At 39.3% G+C, this 19,800-nt stretch overlaps 1 protein-coding gene across 2 annotated transcripts in view; it reads right to left on the bottom strand.

Moving 5' to 3' along the window:
- LOC115814421 (potassium voltage-gated channel subfamily D member 3-like) overlaps positions 1-16,312 on the bottom strand; it is a 52,506-nt gene extending 36,194 nt beyond the window's left edge. For both annotated transcript variants that reach the window (XM_030777260.1, XM_030777259.1), the window contains exon 1: positions 15,210-16,312. In XM_030777260.1, the coding sequence (XP_030633120.1) occupies positions 15,210-16,312 (1,103 nt within the window). The remainder of the gene's footprint in view (positions 1-15,209) is intronic.
- Between the last annotated feature and the right edge of the window lie 3,488 nt (positions 16,313-19,800).

The following is a 19,800-nucleotide window of genomic DNA, read 5'->3' as shown; positions in this document are numbered from 1 at the left end:
TTAAGACTGGTGTTAAACTGAAAAACAAAACTAAAGTTCAAATATAGTATTAGGAATAGTACAAAGTAGTGAAAAACTAAAAAGTAAACTTCAGGTATAGTATTAAGGGTACTGCAAAATAGTGAAACTAAAAACTAAACTTCAAATATGGTATTAAGGCTAATGCTAAATGGTGTAAAACTAAAATTTTAACAAAACAGTTGTCTTTCGTGTAAATATAAGCCAGTTCACTGCAGAATAGTTTTTCTCTCCTTCAGTAATGACTGAGGGCAACATCCATGCAACTGCGTGCAAAATGAAAAACCATACAAATGAAATTCCCACCCCATCATTAAACAATTCCCCTCCTGGCTGAGCACAAGGCATCTTTTAACAGTGTTTGTGCTTGTATGTCATTGATCAGCGGTGTAAACACTCTCAGGCATGTTTCACCCAAAGAAATCCAACATTAACAAGCTTAGAGAACAAATGAAATGTCAAATGTGAAGTCAGCTGAGAAAACCCATGGGCTTATTTATCTTATTAGATAGAAGAAAGCCAATAGGAATGAAAATCAAACCTGTAACGGGAGCTAAATGCTGAACTCTACGGTCTGTCATCTCAAGATTGATCCGGTCAACTCGCAGACATCCACGACAAGTGTGTCACATTCCCATCAGCCTCTGTGATACAGTTGTGGAGTTATTATTGGGCCATTGGGACTGATGTGACAACCAGGGCTTTGTCATTCCTCTGAGTGACAGAACTCGATGAACTGATCTCTAATAGGGAAGACAACTATGCAAATATCCAGCTAGTGAATCCTGAACTCACACAGGAATGATGACCACAAACAAGATGAGTTTGTGGTCCATTGATAAGTTCCATTAGAAAATTCATAAAGCTACATCCTATGCCGAGCTCTCCTTGCTTTTATGATTCAGTTTTTTTAATTTTGATTTTTCATCCGTTGCTTCTAATTTGCAGATGAGGATCTATCTTACACTTACAGTTGAGCAAAGCACAAAACTGAGCTGTCTTAAAACATGTTTAATAGATTATATAAATGAACACGTCTGTAAGGAACCATTGCACTCGGCTTAATAAGACACTCCTGCCACATAGGTTGGAAGCTCAGGAGTGTGACGGCCAGCACTAAATCTGCCGCAGGTTAATTTAGCGCAGACACAGACCAAAAAAACAATTGAAAAAATCATTCATATACAAGCCAGAGTGGAAAAAAGAAAAAAGAATAACATCTGTTTTCGGTTTACCATCCAGTCTCTTGTCTCAGGTCTATGTCTATTCCCAGACTATGTCTCTTGTCTGCATCTTGCTGTGCTTGTCAAAATTCAGAGGGTTTTGAACAGCTCATCTCACTTGATTTCCATCAGTTATTATCGGTAGGGATCAAGACTGCAGTCTGTCATAACTCAGGGCAAGTTATAACACTTAAATTGCTTTGACTGTGAGTTCATTTGTTAACGGGCAATGGGCAAAAGAATTATTTAATGCTGCCGTCTAAGAGAATTTTAAGAACACGCCTAGTGCCAGTTGACAGAGGGCATAATTTGTGCCACTCATTTATCACAGAGTCTATGAATTTTAATGAGTGAGCACCATGCTTGAGTGTATCAGGCTGCAAAAATAATGGAAATTTGCAGAGACTTTGCAGGTCTAATCGAAGTATCTGTTTGTTGTACTGCAACAGGTCTGATAGCATACTCAGGATTCTGAATATTTGAATGGATAAGGAAAAAGCGCTTTATCTGTCTGATTTGTAAAGCTATCTAACACTTGAGAATAATTCTAAATGGAAATGCATTTACAGATTTTCACATCTACTACGGACCGAATATAAATTGATGTTGGAGGCGGCCTTACCTAAAGGGGAAGACTTGTGACTTTATACTCATAGTGCAGCTATGACAGAAATAGAGTCCCATCAGCCCATAACAAAAAAACATGCAGGTTTAAAATAATGTCAGATAAGCATATGAGCTGTGTTTAGGCACAAGCTAGGGTAAAAATACAAACAACACAGACCACATATATTCCGCAAAGATCTCGCACGGAGTGATCCAACTTCCACTCTACTTGCCTTTGGTGTGTAGGAGAAAACGGTGTACTGAGTAAACAACTCCTTGCATTGTCTAGGATGTGAAATCAGAAAATACCATCTGATGATGAGCTATTGCTTTAGCAGTAACTCACTGTGATTTCCATCTTACAAATAAATGAACTGTTTACAGGTTGTTGTTTTCTTTTGACTGATTGTTAGCAGATTTTGGCTGTGGCTGTTTTTAGTTTGACTGACATGTGCAGGAGAGGGAACAGTAGTGCAGTCTTACATGCAGTGGTAAATAACACACTCTAGATATGAATGAGGTCATATCTACACCGTAAATTAAACAAATGACTAAATTATGAACATCTGGACACCAATCTCACTACTAAAAAATGCAGTAAACCTCAGTACTCCATGTGATGGAAAAGGTTTTTTTTTTGGCAACTCCAAGTAAAAAAAAAGCAAAAAAGCAAAAAAAGGCAACCTGATATGTAGCCTTTTGGAGTTGACTCAAGTTGTGGGAAAGATTTTTATTTTTGGGGGGGCGGGAACTTTTCTGTCAAAAAGTTCAACACACTCCAAAATGTGAGTTTGTGACAGGCTATATGGCAGCTCATATCAAAACTATAAGTTTTTTTTCCCCACAGTGCACTGCTGAAATCAGAACCTGTTACTGAGGGTGGCACAATACATTAAGCTGTTTATCTAGATAAATTTCTAGCTCAACTGCTGTATCACGGCAGTTAAAATGGATTGTAGCATACTAGTGCATCAGCCTCCACATCAATGTTTCCTCGTTCTAAAATCAAAATTCTACCTAGATGGACAAAGTAAAAATAATCCAGAACCTTACAGCTCTAAACTGCATTTGTCTGGATAATAAAAAGAGGATTAGGGCTGTTTATGGCTTGTTTTCACTCCAAATTTAGGCCTTAGCTGACCCCAACCAGCTGTTTATAGAGATAAGCTGCCAACAAAAATCACTGTGTCTATTTGGTCATGCTAGTACTTCAAGGTGCCCTGTGTGCTGTGGGAGATGAGCAGAGGCAAATGCACCATGTCAATCCATTTCTGAGGCATTTTTTCAAGTGTTTGTGTCTGTGTGTGTGTCTGTGTGTGTGTGTGTGTGTGTGTGTGTGTGTGTGTGTGTGTGTGCGGCTTGGTGGGTGAAATGGTACAGGGTGTGTCTTATCATTTACTGTAGTTTGACTTGTAGTCATCTCAACAAGAATGATGACTACTCCTCTGTTTACACTGAGCTGTGGCCCTCTCGTGTTAATCTCAGTGTTATATTCAGTGTGAGGACTTCATGTTGAGCCCATAAAGTGACAACGGTTGTGATAAGTCTTTGACTGACCTCTGCTTCGCACTTGGGTTGTTTGCAATAACAGAACCCAGAATGATAGGCAAGTCCAAATGACACAAATCAAGTATGAATGACAGATAATTAGAACCTGTCTTGAGCTTCTGTTTCACCTTTGCTGCATTTAAATTTCTCACATCAGAGGTATGGATAATCATATTTATGTGTGCATTGATGTGTATAGTTGGTGCATCTTCTCCATTTTTCATTTTGTGGTGAGCTACTGCATTTTACATAGCACTAGGTGCTATGCTTGCAACAGTTCTATGATATTCTTTTTTCCATACTTTTTAGACCTACTGTTGTACTGTGAGGACAGAATTACATTGGGGTGGGAGGGTGGGGGGGGGGGGGGGGTAGGGGTGACTTTTGGCCCATGCTGAAGATGATATTGGAGAGTTCAGGTTGTTAAGCATTTCAGACATGAGAAGCATCTGTAAGTATAATTTGTTTTAAATGAGTTTAGGCGGCAAATGAACCACTGACAGAGCTAAATTAAATTCCATTGCTATCATTAGAAAGGCTTCCATTAAAGGAGCCTGTGTTGGGAAATTGGTTCCAAGTTCTTTCACTGATAAAGGGGATATTTTTAATTTTCTACAAGGCTAGCTCATTCTGAACCACAGGCCTGAAGGGTGTGAAAAAATGAGCCATTAATTCCATTTGAAGCAAGGTTACCATTGAGGATTAGTTGCTTTGTGCGGTTCCCCAATCGATTTGAGTGGATTTGCCTTGTTCTTATAAAACATTTAAAGAGCATTTTAGATGCTTGCAGACAAGCAGTGTTTCATTCAGGCAGATACATTAAATAATTCAACTCGACTTCATGTGAGATGAAAGGTGTGGCTAAATACATTTGGCAAATGTCATGATGTCCCCTCTGCTTCCCAGCTTCACTCAACCTACATTCTAGGCTACATAAGAAGACTGAAATATGCATATATGATGAATGGGGAGGGTTTTGTTGCAGTGAGTCAAATTGGGCTAAACACTGAGAACTAATGACTTTCACACACAATGGGTCAAAGTGAGTACGACCACAAAATGTTTATTAAACCACCATAAAAGTTCTGAATTTGGGAGTGACTGACTTCTATCAGTGGTAGCCTTACTCTGTTCCTTTTTTGGACCTCCTGGCATGATTTTGATATTCCCTTTGATCCATGCCTGTAATTTTCACTCCGCTTATTGTCACTGCAGAGTTTTGAGGAGGAAAAAAAAGACAGACAATAACCTGGGTTTTTTTTCCCTTCATTTGGATGAACTACAAACAACAATCACATACAATCTGACAAATCCACCATGTCTTTAGTGAGTAGCCACTCATTCTGCAATCTTTTAGAAGGGCATGTGGTTCCAAAAAAAATCATGCCATTTATTGCTGTGTGACGGGGGTGGGTGTGTGTGTCTCTGTGGGTGTGTTTTTTGTTTAATGACTACAGATCAGTGACAGTGGCACTGGCTGTTATGAATATCTATGACGGAGTAGGTGCGCTTACGTTTGTGTGTGGGTATGGCCAAGTATGCATACAGGTGTTCAGGCGTTCAACCAATCTGAAACAGTGTCGTGGAGACTTCTCCAGATTTTGCAAAACATGTTTGTCCATAAATTACTTGACCAAAAGTAACATCCGCGGTCCAGATTCACACAGCCGAGCACCTGGCTCCATCTCTGGCCTCCCTACCCATCCTTTATGTCTTGGAATTATAGATTAGTGTGCAGGAAAGAGTGCTAAATGCTGCTCTGAAGCAGATTATATATAGCCACTGATTAAGGCAGACAGGAACATGACCTACATGCATAACATTTCTCTGGCGTTACGCTCTGCTAAGGAATATGTTGAGGGCTTTACAGCTGGGAAAATTTCTCTAATTATAACGCAGTGTCATATTTCACTGTGAAGCGCACTTACCCTTTTCTCATTATTGGGCTAACATTTTGTGGAGGCCATGATGGCTGTGGGACAATACCCACCCCTCCCACCTCCAAGCCGCCCCATGTCCTACGTCCCCCGTCCCCTGGAGGTACAGCTAAAAAGACGGACCCACAGCTGCCGGAATGCAATTCATACAGAAATTGCACAGCTCATGTGCCTGAAATAGCCAAGACCCCAAGGGGTATGGCTGGCGAATGAGAGCATGAGGACCTTCCTCCACACTCATCAATCTCATGCTGCTGTCCCGTCAACTGGACATCCGGCCGCACCGAATAGCTCCTGCCAGCAGACAATCGCCATGCTTTTATCAGCCACCTGAGCGTGATTTAACACCCCTGTTCCCCAGGAGCGGTGATGTGATTATATAGCTTTTCCCCATCTCCCAGACCTCTGCGTCCCATTACCTTTACCAGTGTGCGGCGTCGGCACTTTCATAGAGGTGGAGGAGAGGGCAGCCGGACTACAGAGAGAGACGGAGAGGGACAGAGAGAGAGAGAGAGAGAGAGAGAGAGAGAGAGAGAGAGAGAGAGAGAGAGAGAGCATCTTGAAGAAGAACAAATGCAGCCCTGGTTTAAATAGATCAGGTGGATCAGGTAACAAGTTTAGTGGTTTCTGGTGATATCCACTGGTGATATCCACTTTGCAGGGTGATCTGAATGCATAGATATTCTAGGGGGTAAAAGTCTTAGAATAGACTTTGAGTTTTTGAAAAGTCTTTGAGTACTATGGATTGGGAATCAAGTGACCTCACATGGGTCTGACTGATGACCTTCATATTACATACATTTAAGGCAGGCAATGCAGGAGTGTTAGACAAGAGAATTGGTATGGAAGTCACTCCTGATTAACTGATTAAATCATCATCAATGAGCAATTACTCTGCTGTAAAGTACATAAAATCATTTAAACATAAAAGGCATTCACTGTGTTGGGGAACACTGAGTGACCTAGTCCAATACTTAAGAAAATAGTAAGACATTTTATGCAGTTAACTATGGTTTAACGCAATATAAAAAAGAGATTATATATCATGAAAGTGGCACTGTTTTTGGTGACTGGTGCCAACTGTAGATCAATGAATGGATGAGAAGATGTGTTAGGGAAATTACTGAATGAATAAAATGATTGATGCAATGATTCCACCTCTTCAAGTACACTAGGGTAATCAGTTAAATCTCGAAAGGCACAGTAGTCATTTTCAGTCCACATAAATTTGTATGGGAAATTAATTGCTGCAATGCTGAAAAATTATGGGGTACTAGTGCACCAGAGAGGGATTTTATCAAAGGAGCAGGAAAAGAGCAGTGAAGTCAAAATTTTCTTTAGTTCCTTTAAAACATCTGACTTAAACTTTCTAATACACAATTGATATTTTAGTGACTTTTTGCTGGTGTGGGGGTGTGAAATTACCATTTGAATGACTATTTCCATCACAATTTGAAATTGGAAATGGTAATGGAAAACTAAAGTGCATCCTGAAAAACTTTTTAACAAGTGCATTTCAATGGTGCTGATTTACACTCACTCAATTCCTTCCATAGAGATTCAGATTTTCACATTAAATAAAACATGACACGCACCTAAAACACTCATCTACTTGATATTTTAATGTATTTACTATGTTCATAAAGAAAATCAGCAGACACACACACACACACACACACACAATGCACACACACGCGCACACGCATGCGCACTTTCCATCAAAAACCGTGTAAAGGGCATTCACTGTCTTAATATGACTGTAATTCTGTTTGACTCCCCATCTATAGACTCCTTAAAAGCAGCATGAGCAGGAACAATGTTGAACCAGTGGTCTCATAAATGTTATTGGAGACCTGAAGACCTTATCGGAGAGGCTGATGGGAGATGGACAGAAAGGCTGTCTCTCACTGGACCTTGCATAAGCAGGCAGATGGGAAGTGGGTGACCTCATCACCTGAACATATGCCCCTTCAGCAGGTGAGCCATAGGGGAGGGACTTAGGAAGACACACTGAGCTCAGTGCATTTTTCCTATGGCTAACAACAATGAAACCTTTATCTTTCTCACAAATTGAAAAGCTTGTGAAGCAATAGTCTTGGATTTTATCTATAAGAATCTGAGTCAAAATGCTATTTATATCTTAATGGTCAACACCATTTAATTATAGTACTTTTTAGTCCCATTAGTATATAAGGTATGTCCTGGCACTGTACTTTTCAAGTAAATCAGAGTGATGTTTTTATAAGGTAAAGTATATTTTCAAATACTATCAAATCAATCAATCAATCAATCAATCAATGACCTGTGGCTCTTATAATATCAAGAATTCAGCTCACCTAGCCATGAGTTCTACTCAAACTGTGCCCACAGAGTAAGATAAAATAATAATAAAAAAAAAAATACATTGATTCAGGTATCTCTTTGCAGTAGGTGCTCTGCCTAGACAATCTCATTATCAGCTCCCACTGAAATGAGACTTGCATATCAATATTCCCTCAAAGACTGTGGCTTCACTCGGCAAGTAGCTGCTCATTACATTTCTTCTTTATACGCTGTCCTCAGGACTCCCTGATGGCCTTGATATTGTGTCAAGAGGAAACCTTGTTGTTTCAGGATCTTGGTGGAAATGGAAACTGTGTTGATACCGAGATCAATATGATATATTCTCTATCTCTACGTTGTTCTTTTATTAATGCAAGAGAGATTATTCAAGTATTTATCCGAGCACAGTTTCCTCTAATGCTGAAAAGCTGTCTCCACAGTCGGATATTAAAATTAATATCCAGGCTTTTTGTCATCTATTTTTTACTTAAAAGGAGGTGAAAATAGTTTGAATCGAAGGCCAAATGAGACCATAGCTGCAATGCATACCTTTAAAAAATGTTCAGAAAAAAATGCTAACAAATTTGACACGATATCAATATTACAATTCTGAGCAATAAATAACTTCATTTTGCCTTGTTAATGTACAAAAGAGCCAGATTTTGGGATCACTTGGATTCTGACAGTCTGACAGCAGATGTGACGGTAAAGCCGTTTAACATTTCTTCTAAAAGGGTACTGAATAACTCATGTGCTCAGTCTACTGATTATAGTTTGCCTTGAGCTGAAACATTTTCAAATGAAGGACTCCCTTCAGATAGAGTGACCATGGCAAGTAGGATTACATGAGACAGATTACACTGTCTGGTGTTAAATGATATCAGATGTTAGTGCACTGTGGCACTCTAACTGTGACAATCAGGGTGCAAACAAACGTGCCCTGATAAATGGTTATGTCCATCAGTGAACAGAAGAGAAGAAAGGAGCTGCCAGTTCCCCTGTTCCATGGCACTAATCTCATCAACCAAGCCATCTCATTAAAGACTGAGTGGAAGCAAAATGACCACAGCAACAAGTAACTCTGAACAGTGAACAGTGTACGGATTGGGATCCTCTGTTGATTTGAATCTGATAAAGATGAATAAAGTGTAAACCTCTGTATTTTCACAGGACACAGAATGTACATGTCTCACTTTGTTCACGTAAGCATACCTAAGCCGCTCTCTTTAATTAGACATAGATATTTTCTTGGAGACCATGAGTCTATATGTAAACTTTAAGTTGTAAAAGCATAAATGATGTATTTTATAAATACACAAATGTAAATCTCTAATCAGTCTGAACATGTTAACAAACATTGTTTTCCAGACCTATCTCTATGTTTGCTCTTCTTTTTTAGGTAGCCAATATCATGTTAGCACAAACATACTGATCTCTTACATAGTCTGTCTTGTCACAACCCTCCCTATAACCCAGGGACACTCGTGTCTTATGGTGGCTTCTTAGAGAGTGAGAGATGTGTGCATTTGCCTAGAGGCACCGTCAAAGCTTGAGGGTTTATGCTTTTTCTACCCAATCTTGGTGACAGCATCAGTGACAGAACCTAAAAGATAAAAGGATACCTTTATCTGTGAAGTCATTTGGCTGAAATCGCTGCTCAGGGTGTTTCCACGGAAAAAAAGACATTTTTGTAACCTTGTCATTCGATGCAATTGTCTCTTCTGTTTGAGTTTATTCAGGGAGATAATTGGAAACCATTTACAGAATCTGTCATGAAAACAATAAGATTTCCATTTCCATTCGAGTGAATTGGAAAAATTAATGACCAGTGTCAGAGAACACTCCACAACTTTCAAATCTCGCTCTCTCTCTCACTCTCTCTCTCTGCTTCTTTTGTTACACCTAAGACTAATGATGCAGCACAATGTATTTCTGTAAAAGTCATCATACCACTTGATTCTGTAGAAACCATGGATGGATGAGCTCCAGTCATTATGATATCATGACTGGTCTCCTTTTGTAGTTTTTTTTTTTTCTAGTAGATTAATTCAGATTCAAGACTATAAGTATAATCATTTTAAGCTCCAAGGGATAGAAAAATTGCTTTAAGAGAGGGCTGCAATTTGGATACAGTTTATCGTTATGTAGCCTACAAGAACAGGCAGAGTGATTTAACAAGCTTACTGGTTACTGGACATTGCCCAAATTGATTTACCTTGACTGGGCACTGTAATTCAGTACTGGTGTTTCTCTATAAAACATGAAGAATGCTTTATTATGTAAGTAAAATCAAATTTTGGCATTGAGCTACTAGACAAATTTATGAGACCGCTTCATATTTCCAAAGAGCAGTGTATATATTTGATTACAGCACATAATTGCAAATTTTATTTAAAAAAAAAAAATCTCAAAAAAATGAATTCAGAAATAGAACCACATAACTTTCAATATTACCTTCATTTGTAGAGACAGCCTTCAAATACCTTCAGTTACTAATTTATTACACTGTAACACTGATCCATTGGCAGCTACAAAACAAGGCACTGCCTTCACTTTGTCAAAGTTTATTAAAAATATGAAGGATAAGAGTAACAATAAGAAAGGATAGATCTGTAAAAGAAGACTTTTGCCATTCATCTTGACTACCAACGCCCTGTGTATTTTCAACTCTTATTAAATCATCAAACTGAGGCATATGGATGTTTCTACAAACAAAGGTAACCTTCAAAGTTAATTGGGATGCATATCTGAATTCCCATATTTACATGTGAGGTTTGAAACTATGTAATGTATAAATTTGCAACTATGTGCTGCAACTATACCTAAAATAGTCTTGAATTCATCAGTGTGTCTGAAATACAGCACTGATCATCATGTGATTCAAAATGCATTGAATGTACCCTCATCTCTGTATTATCTTGAATTTTTAAGATGAATATTAGACATATTCGATGATGTGAATACTTGCCAAGGTTTTCAGGCAATGTTCACCTGCAGTGATACCATCAAAATGAATAACTCATGTTGTGAGACTCTAAAATGTTTTTATTCAGAATGAATCGCCCAGTGATCACATTTCTCACATTTCCCCAGACAAAAACACCAGAAAAAATTCCTTCCTGAAGTTATCTGAAACGACAAGTGAAATTGCCTCTCTTTTCTCATTAAAAATATGAAAATGTTCTAATGTACGTCAGCACAGACTCACAGACCAAAGACTATGACCTTTAAGGATTACCAGTTTCTGTTTTAAATCAAGAGCACTGACAGAATTCTTTACTTAATGTTTTGGCCCCTCAGCTGAAATGTTCCTTTATCGGTCTGATAATCAGATGCTTATCAGAGAATTATGTTGCACAGATTAAGTGTGAATAACATGAGAATAAAGAGGTGCTAAAAGGTTTAAACCAACCGAGGGGGTACAGAAATGCCCTGAGATCGATAAATATAACGGAGGAGTTGGCAGCCTCTGCATCAATCAACTTTCACAAGATTAAGAGCTACCATTTATCTTAGTGTGCCACAAGACCCATGACAGTGCAGAAATAGTAGCAACGTGACCAGTGTGCTCATTATTACCAACTACTGTCAAAACATACCACCCCCTGTACCTTTCTTCTCATATCCTTTAAAGGACTGCTACTTTCCTGTACTAGCATACTGTGGTAGTAGTACTTTTATAGTTTACTCTGTGCCTGTTACTTCGTATTAAGCAAGGAATCAGTGATTTGTAATCATTTCTCAAAAGCATTTGAAGAGAACAAAGGCTAGACTCTGTAAGGGACAAGAGGGCAAACAAGTCATTCATCAACAAGTGAAAGAACACATTTCATTTCTCCTTTCCACTTGACAGAAAACATTAAAAACCTTGCATACTCTGACTATTGCTATAAAAGTTGAAGGGGCTCAGTCTGACAACAAAGACAAATATAATATCTAACAGTCTGAGTACATTGGTTTGGTCCAGTAATAAAATCTTGGTGATAAATTAAAAAAAAAAATGCTTATCTAAAGGAGAATAGCACAAACTAGAATGAATGAATGTAAAGTTTTTCTCTGAATCCAAAACAACTGAGAGCCATCATCAATGAGCGCTGTGCACAGGGGTTGTGCTGGTTCAAGGCAAACTGCTATTCACTGATCGGTAAAGGCCTCAATGAGGACACACCACAAATGTACAAATTATGTTCATCTTTCTGCGGAGCAGCCGTGTTGAAAACCATAAAGTTTAGTAGAGCAGGCAGACAGATATCAGTTCAAGTAAAAACAAATACGTGAGGTAAGAGACACAAAAGTTTTCACCCGACTGCACTGCAGCTGAGGCCGACTGTCTGCTTATGGTCTATGGGTGATAGGTGCAAAAACCGCAATGCCAGTGAGATTATGTGGATTTTCAATCATTTTAATTGTCTAAAGTAAAATATCCCTAGCAATCCTATAATTAGGTACTACAGCTAAGTTCACATTTTAATCAGATTTCCAAAATATGAAATCTTCCTTGTAAAAATAAAATATTGCCATTTAAATGATGACACACCAACAAATCGGTGTTATCAGCGCTGGTAACCATCTCTGCTCTATTATAGGTGGTAATTCAATCAGTGGTAAGTGCAAAAAGACATCTGAGCCTATACCACTTCACGAATCATTTACATCAATGCGCAAATATGATTGGTTCTACTACTTGAACATTCCATTCCTTCACCACTCCTCATGTCTGACCTGAAACTGAATATGGGAGTAAATGGGTTCTCTGTCTTATAACACCTGAATACCAACTTAGCACATAGGAATCAACATCAAAAATGTAATTAATATTCAAGACCACACAAAATCCCCATGAGCTGCTCAAATCCGCGTGCCCTTCATCTGAAAATGTAAAATGATTAGCTGCTGAATTCTAATGATAAGGCAGCTTGCATCAAGTAGCACTTCATGGGACATAAAAGAAATATTGCTCTAATCAGACCATGAGAGTACTTGTGCTTAAACCCAATACATCCCATTGGTTCTCCTGTTTGCTAAGCTAGTGATGCCTTAATTAGTCATAACCACAACTGTGGTGCATGAGTGATGGTAGCCTACGCAGCACTTATGCTAGCCAGGAAGAACGTGAAATCTCAATGGGCATGTGGGGCTACAGCAGGATGGATTTGTCTTTACTGGACAACACCGATGTCATGGTGTACACGCTTGTGTTTGTTTCACCAGTGCTTCCTCCTGCACTCAGGCAACACGTTCACAGTTTTGAAGACCATGAATAATAAGGAGAGATCCAGGAGTAATAGTGTGGCACTGTGATTCCTCTAATGACTCTTAAACTTTAAAGAGAGTTTGAAAAGCCAGGCCTGTCTTACAAGACATCGTCACAGAACTCCTGTTAATGCAGTTTGCATAAAATGTATAGTACAGAGGTGTTAATGCACTTGTACATAAAGAGGCACTTATTATGGAATTATTATGCTCTTATTAGGCTGTTATGTTTTGATTGACAATAAATCTATGTATAGACCTGCGTTGCGTTTTCTGAAAATGGTTGCAATGACTGTAATTTGTTTTTAAAGACATTACAAGTACTTAATGACTACCATCTTGATAATAATAACAACTAGATAACAGTGTCAGCAGCAAATATGAGCCAACTCTATAAATGCATCAACTTGAATATTGTTCCTGGCACAGCAAACACTTTATTCTCTATTGTGATCTAAATAAACCTCAAACATGACCTGATCTCAAATAACTACTTTGAACAGGACCTGCAGATAACTAAGCTAATTGAAACTCTTTAACTACTGCCAGAGAGAAACAGAATTTATGCACCTCCTGTATCACTGCTGCAGTGATGAAACACTGTATGTATGGTAATTAACTAAGCAATAAAAAGATGTGCAAACACAATGTAAGTAGATAACTATGATCATGGCAAACAGATCAGGCTCATTACAAAACACCTTTACTACACAACCTGTCTCTAAAGAAGGTTTTACCTGTTTGCCCTTTCACTGGGAAGGCATATAGCTAATGAACAAGTAGTTGTCAACAAAGTGAAAGTGCTGATTATTATTCAAAGAATGAAACCACCTCTTACTACCACAGTCTAGATGACTATGGTAATGTTGTCTTATTGAAGTGACCTTTTCATTCTTTTTGTATCTTGAAAAGCAAGTGTTTCTGTATTGATCTTAGACGAGCTTTTAGCAAAATGTACTCCATTTCTTTTTATTTATATGTTGCTGCATTTGCTTTGCTTTCCCTCTGAAAATAAGAAATTGGAACTTCACAATGTAGGTCAGATAAAAGAAGAGAGTGTTTTCAGTTGGAATAAGATGAAAAGTCACAGCATCATCAGAGCATCTATTATTTTCATTTATTTCTTTCGACAAAACTAAACAGATCATTTAAATCCAGTGAAGCACATTAAGTGCTCTCAGACATAAAGGGGGTCAAATGAGTGAAGATATTCAGTAAAAATCAAAAGGGGTTTGATTAATCATTTTGGCTTTATAAAATGCAGTTTTCACAATAAACACAAAGTGATACTTCAGAAGGTATACTTCAAATGTGTTGGAGAACCTTTAATACTGTTCCATGCATTGTTTGCAGAATTGTCAAAGTTTTGATTTAAGTTGTTACACTGGGGATATGCAATAATGCAAATGAGGCAGATATTTTGCCTCATTATTTTATTTCTTTGAAGGGAAAAATGATGCAGATGTGTCACAAGAAAATGTCTAAACCAGGACCAAACACTAGTAAGGACCAGATTTACGCTATGATGTGGCACTTTGATGAATTAGACTAGTATCACAAGTGTCCCATAAGTTTAACAGGACTTTCCATAAACTGTGATCTTTATAAGGTTATTCTGTATCTATCCACAAAAACACACAGCCATCCCCACACAGGCCAAGGGTACAGACGACACCACACAGCAGATCTGTCCTTATTTGGCCTGTCTGCAGCACAGTTAACAGGAGATATCATGAAAGTTTATATTTGTTAGCAGATGTCGTGGTACGCACCATTAGTCATTCTGACAGCCACTTATACCAGCAGGTCTATTGAAGAAGTACAGCATCTGTCTTTGCTCCAACATTCTATTAAACATAGACATTCTGGCCTCAATCCATTTTCCACTTCTGCTTCACATAACAATAAAATGCAATTAGCACTACGTGGGCAGGTTTACTCTCATTACATTTGTAACAAGGCACATATGACTAAGTACTACTGACTGTGGAGTACTAAGTATGAGAATGTGGGTCTCACTTTGACCCAAATAGAGTGTGAAACAGTTGCAATTAACAACAACCTATCGATTGTTTTACAAAAAAACACTTCAATACAAAGCAAAGAGAACTTTCACGAAACTGGTGACAAAAACATAGCAAGTGAAATCCCTTTACTCCCCAGAACTGTCAAAAAAAAGAAGCTTTCAAACTGTGTAGTGCAAGAATATTCCATTAGCCATTGCCTGTTATGATTAATATTTCAGTAACTAATTATTTGGTAAAATGGTCAAACCAAGAAAATGCACATGGGCTGCACTTACCCTAACGTGGTCATGGTAACGATGGTGTACCAGAACGAGGCTGGAATGCTGGTGAACTTGCTCGAGCTTGATCCTTTCTCGGCATAGAACATGACTGTGGCAAAGATGATGATAGCCATAGTGAGGGAGAACAGGAGGAAGCCCAGCTCCGAGGCGCAGCTCTTCAAAGTGTAGCCTAGGATGCGCAGGCCCTGCGAGTGCCGCGAAAACTTGAAGATGCGAAAGACGCGAAAGACCCTCAGCGTGACAAAGGCCCCACTTACATCCTCGTTGTTTGTCATGACCAGGCCAATATAATAGGGTAAGATGGCCACTACGTCGATGATGCTCATCACACTGCGCATGAAGCGGTAGCGGCTAGGAGCGGCAAACAGGCGCAGGAGGTACTCCACCGTGAAGATCATGACACAAGCTGTATCCATGCAGAAGAAAGCTACTGTGTAGCGCTCTCCACAAGGAACGTCCTTCTGGTTGGGTGTCGAGCCGCAGGGCACCGTCTCTACGACATTTGTGATGACAGAGACAGCAATAAAGAAACCGGTGACATAGTAGAACACCAGGGCCATGGTACTTGTGTGAGGATTCTCAAAGGCCCGCCACATGGTTTCGCGAAAGTTCATGTTGGGCAACTTGCTATCCTTGTTCTCCTCTTGGTCATCCATAAGCCTCTCTGCATTCTCCCGCTTGCGATCTTTGTACTCTTCATAGCAGCAATCACCAATGATCTCTGGAATGATGCCAAAGAAGGCCAGCTCCTCATCATATGCTGATATACACTCGTAACGAGGGTAGTGGAGCTTCCCTGTGCGATAGAAGTTGAGGACACTACGGAAGGCGTCTGGATCTCGGTCAAAGAAGTATTCCTTTGTCTCCTCGTTGTAAAAGAATTCTTTCTCTGAGCTGCCAAGGAGGGTGTCTGGGTAACGATCTAGCGTGGTCCTCCAGGTTTGAAAGCGACGCCCGCTGACATTCAGAATGATCAGCTCATCCTGCCTCTTGCTGTGGTCCCTGGGAGCGATGGGCATGGGGCAGTTTGCCACTGGCATCCAGCCGATGGCAGCTGCCCGGGCAAGGGGGAGCCAGGCTGCTACTCCAGCTGCCATGCTGACTCCAACTTAAGGCTTGAGAGACAGGTGTGCAACCGTCAAATAATGCTTGTTTTCTAATCAGCCCTCATCTATGAGAAATGGGATAAAGTTCAGTGATGATCAAAGTGTATTCGATTTTCTATAACCTTCAGAAATGATTTCCATAATCAGGCTGTTGGACTGCATAAGATATCAACATACTGTAGCACTAGAGCAAGTGAAGTGGAAAATTGTCAGTGAGAAAGCTGTCACGACTACCTTCATGGCTCAGTTTCTGTTCTATTAGCTATGAAAATGGACAGCTAAAACAATTCTAGTAGCCAACTGTTATGATTACATATAGGAAATGGCATATTTAAACCAGAGCCGCCGAATTATGTATATATCTTTTAATAAGATAAAATGCAGGAAGAAAAAATGATCGCAGAATGGGCATCCAAAGTGAGTTTCACGAAAAGTTGTATGCTGCGATGGGTAGATGCGAACCAGAATTCTCTTTTTGTTGTTATCCTCTTAAGACAAAACTATTTCACAGATACCTGTTGAGCGCCTTATGCTTTGCCGTTTTTAAATACATTTAAAGAAATGTAATTCAAATCGTAAGCGAGATACATTATGTAAACATTAAATCTCAAACTATCCGTCTATGATATGGATATACTAACTTTAATAACAAATAAGAAAGCGGAACTCTTAAGCTTTAGATGGTTTTCTGAGTAAGGACAATATACAAAACACAGACTATTACTCAGGTGTCATGGTGATCAGATCAGTGTTATGATCATTTAGCGCGGCAATTAAAGCGTTGCAATTCAAACATGGAAGGATACTGGTCCTTACAACTACAATACTTTTGCAAGTTGTGGTTGTATGAAATGTGCATGCACCTTAAACTGAAAAGCGTCAGATTCAGCGTTGTCGAGTATTTCAAGAACAAAAACAATTTCCCGCACTTACCTTCCAAGTAGTTGGGGTACAAGTGAAAATAACTCAGCAGAGAGCAATCTATTTCTCATCCTCTGAATACGTGCACACGGACAGCCTACAAAAGACCTATGAAACGGACGCTTAGTCAAAATAATTCAAAAGAAAAATGCATGACGGTAAGTTCAGCGATCAGAACGTGTTCTTGTAACTACGTCCTTATATAAAATGTCATGCTTAAAATCGCGCCTGCATATAGTTTGTCTCCATGTGGACATATGATCTTGAGTCAACTGAAACTCGATCTGCAAAAACTCTCATTTAATACGCGATATCTTGAAAAATGAAAACGCTCCCCTCTGGTGCTCTCTCTCACTCACACTTGCCTGAACGGTGAACGGTGAATATGGGTTTGATCTCTCTCTCTCTCTCTCTCTCTCTCTCTCTCTCTCTCTCTCTCTCTCTCTCTCTCTCTCTCTCTCTCGAATATCCATCCCACTATAGCCCCTTGTATTTCTATGATGTTACGACGGTGTCAAGCAAAGTGGCCGTTAACAGATTAAGAAAGAGACCCCTGGTTTAAAATTTCTATCGTAAGACATGGCATGGCATAAAAACTCTTCAGTTATTAACATGTTCGGTTTCTCCCTGAAATTTTAAGAGCTTTATCAGCCCTGTAAGATGACAACACAGTGAATTATACGATATGGATATAGGCCTAGATAGAGCTTTTAAAACGACCACATGGGTAAAATAATAGAATACCGTTATGTGTAAAATAATGGCTAACATGCTGGAAAAGCATTGTCGAGGTGTTTTTCATTTACTTTAGATTCATTATGGGTTGCAACACAAGTCATTACACGAGTCAAGCTCTCATGGTCTTGGATTTTCCTGGGGGATAGATGGAGAATCGGTATTGCCTTTTCACGCTTTTAAAATGATCATCAGGCGCGCCTCTAAATGTATCATGAGACGTTTTGGTACATGTCGAAAAATAAATTTACAGTGCTCTTTCTCAATTAAGTGCTGCATAGCCTTTAGATAGAGCTTCTTCTCATTCCAAAGGGAAGAAAATTGAAAAGTCATCAGAAGGTTAAGTATAAGTTTGGTCATAACAATACCATCATTTGTGCTAAGGTTGCAAGGATCACTTTGCACATTTGTCCAGTGTTTAGATGGGTTTTTTTTGTTTGTTTTTTTTGTTTTAACACTGTAGTCCCAAGCACTTGGAGTCCATGAGGATCATGCATTTTGCCTTTGTGACAAATGCAAACTGTGACAGGATGGCCCTCAGCAACAGGGATACAGCACCAGGTGGCCAGAGAGAGGTGCCACCTCTCTGCTGTCAGAGATGCCCCGACACAAAGAAAGTGAGGTGCCTAAGGAAAAGTGACTGCACCCTTCAATTCCACAGCATTTTTAATGGGATCCTGATCCTCCACACCATACACATTGATACCGGCTCCACCACCAGATATGTAGTGAGCCTCATCTTGCCCAGGTCTCCTCTTGAACCTCCGCAGCAACACATACACAGAATGTGTCCAAATAGTCTGCATGTATGATCATGGAATAGCGCTCAGTATTCAGCCAACAAATCAGATGGCAACGGTGTTTGATGTTCTTGCTAGAGATGTTGTGGTGAACAGCATAAACACAGGCACCTTATTTGATGGCCAGGAGCTCCCATATCCACAGTCAAGAAGATGCAACATAACAGTCAGAAACACTGTTTTGACTGCTGGGTACCTGCCACTGACTGTGCCAGTGTCACAAGATGACCAACCTGGAAAGAGAAGGAAAACATCGCAACCCAATCACAGAGTAAAAGCTGTTAAAAGTCCCTTTTTTTCTGGTAAATCACACCACAGACAGCTACGGGCCTTATTCCCCAACTCTTCTCTCATGGTACCCTATACTTCCTCAAGAAGAGTAGAACTACTACAGTGTCCCGAATTAATAAGGACTGAGTGAAATGTTTTTTGGAATTTCAAGGCTATCACTTTTGTACATAATGACGTTGCATCAAAGAAATTAAAAAATAAAAAAGTCACTGTTCATCGTGGCTTTTCATACATAGCTGTACCCCCTGCCTACTTAGCCACAGAGAGAACCAGACTATTCATACTTGCTATGCCCCATTTGGTAGTGACATATGCCCACTGGATCATACTGAAGAAAAATTTGTCAGCACTATGTTCATACTGTTAATGTCAAGGCTAAATTCTCTCATAAAACAAATTGTTGGTACTTCAAAATGATTTATCAAAGCAGCAGATCATTCTGGATATATTGTAGCTAAGCTGGTGGAAACTGGGGGAATTATTTTTTATTTTGTTCTTGTTTGTTAATTATCATTATTACTGTTGTTGTTGTTATAATTATTATTATTATACTCAAGTAAAACTAAACCAGTGACAATATTGTAAGCCATGGCACCTGAAAATGTGACTGGTCATGTCTTGGGGCCCCCAACAAATTGTTATCAGTCAGCCAAATGCCGCAGCACAAAAAAAACCAAAAAAAACTGGCACTGTCTGGACAATAACACATGAACTCTGTATCTCTCTCTTCTC

This window comes from Chanos chanos, chromosome 6 (assembly GCF_902362185.1).
Source record: "Chanos chanos chromosome 6, fChaCha1.1, whole genome shotgun sequence".
In the NCBI taxonomy this organism is placed as follows: domain Eukaryota; kingdom Metazoa; phylum Chordata; class Actinopteri; order Gonorynchiformes; family Chanidae; genus Chanos; species Chanos chanos.
Note: the sequence above shows the minus strand (reverse complement) of the source record. Positions and strands in the feature narration are given on the sequence as shown.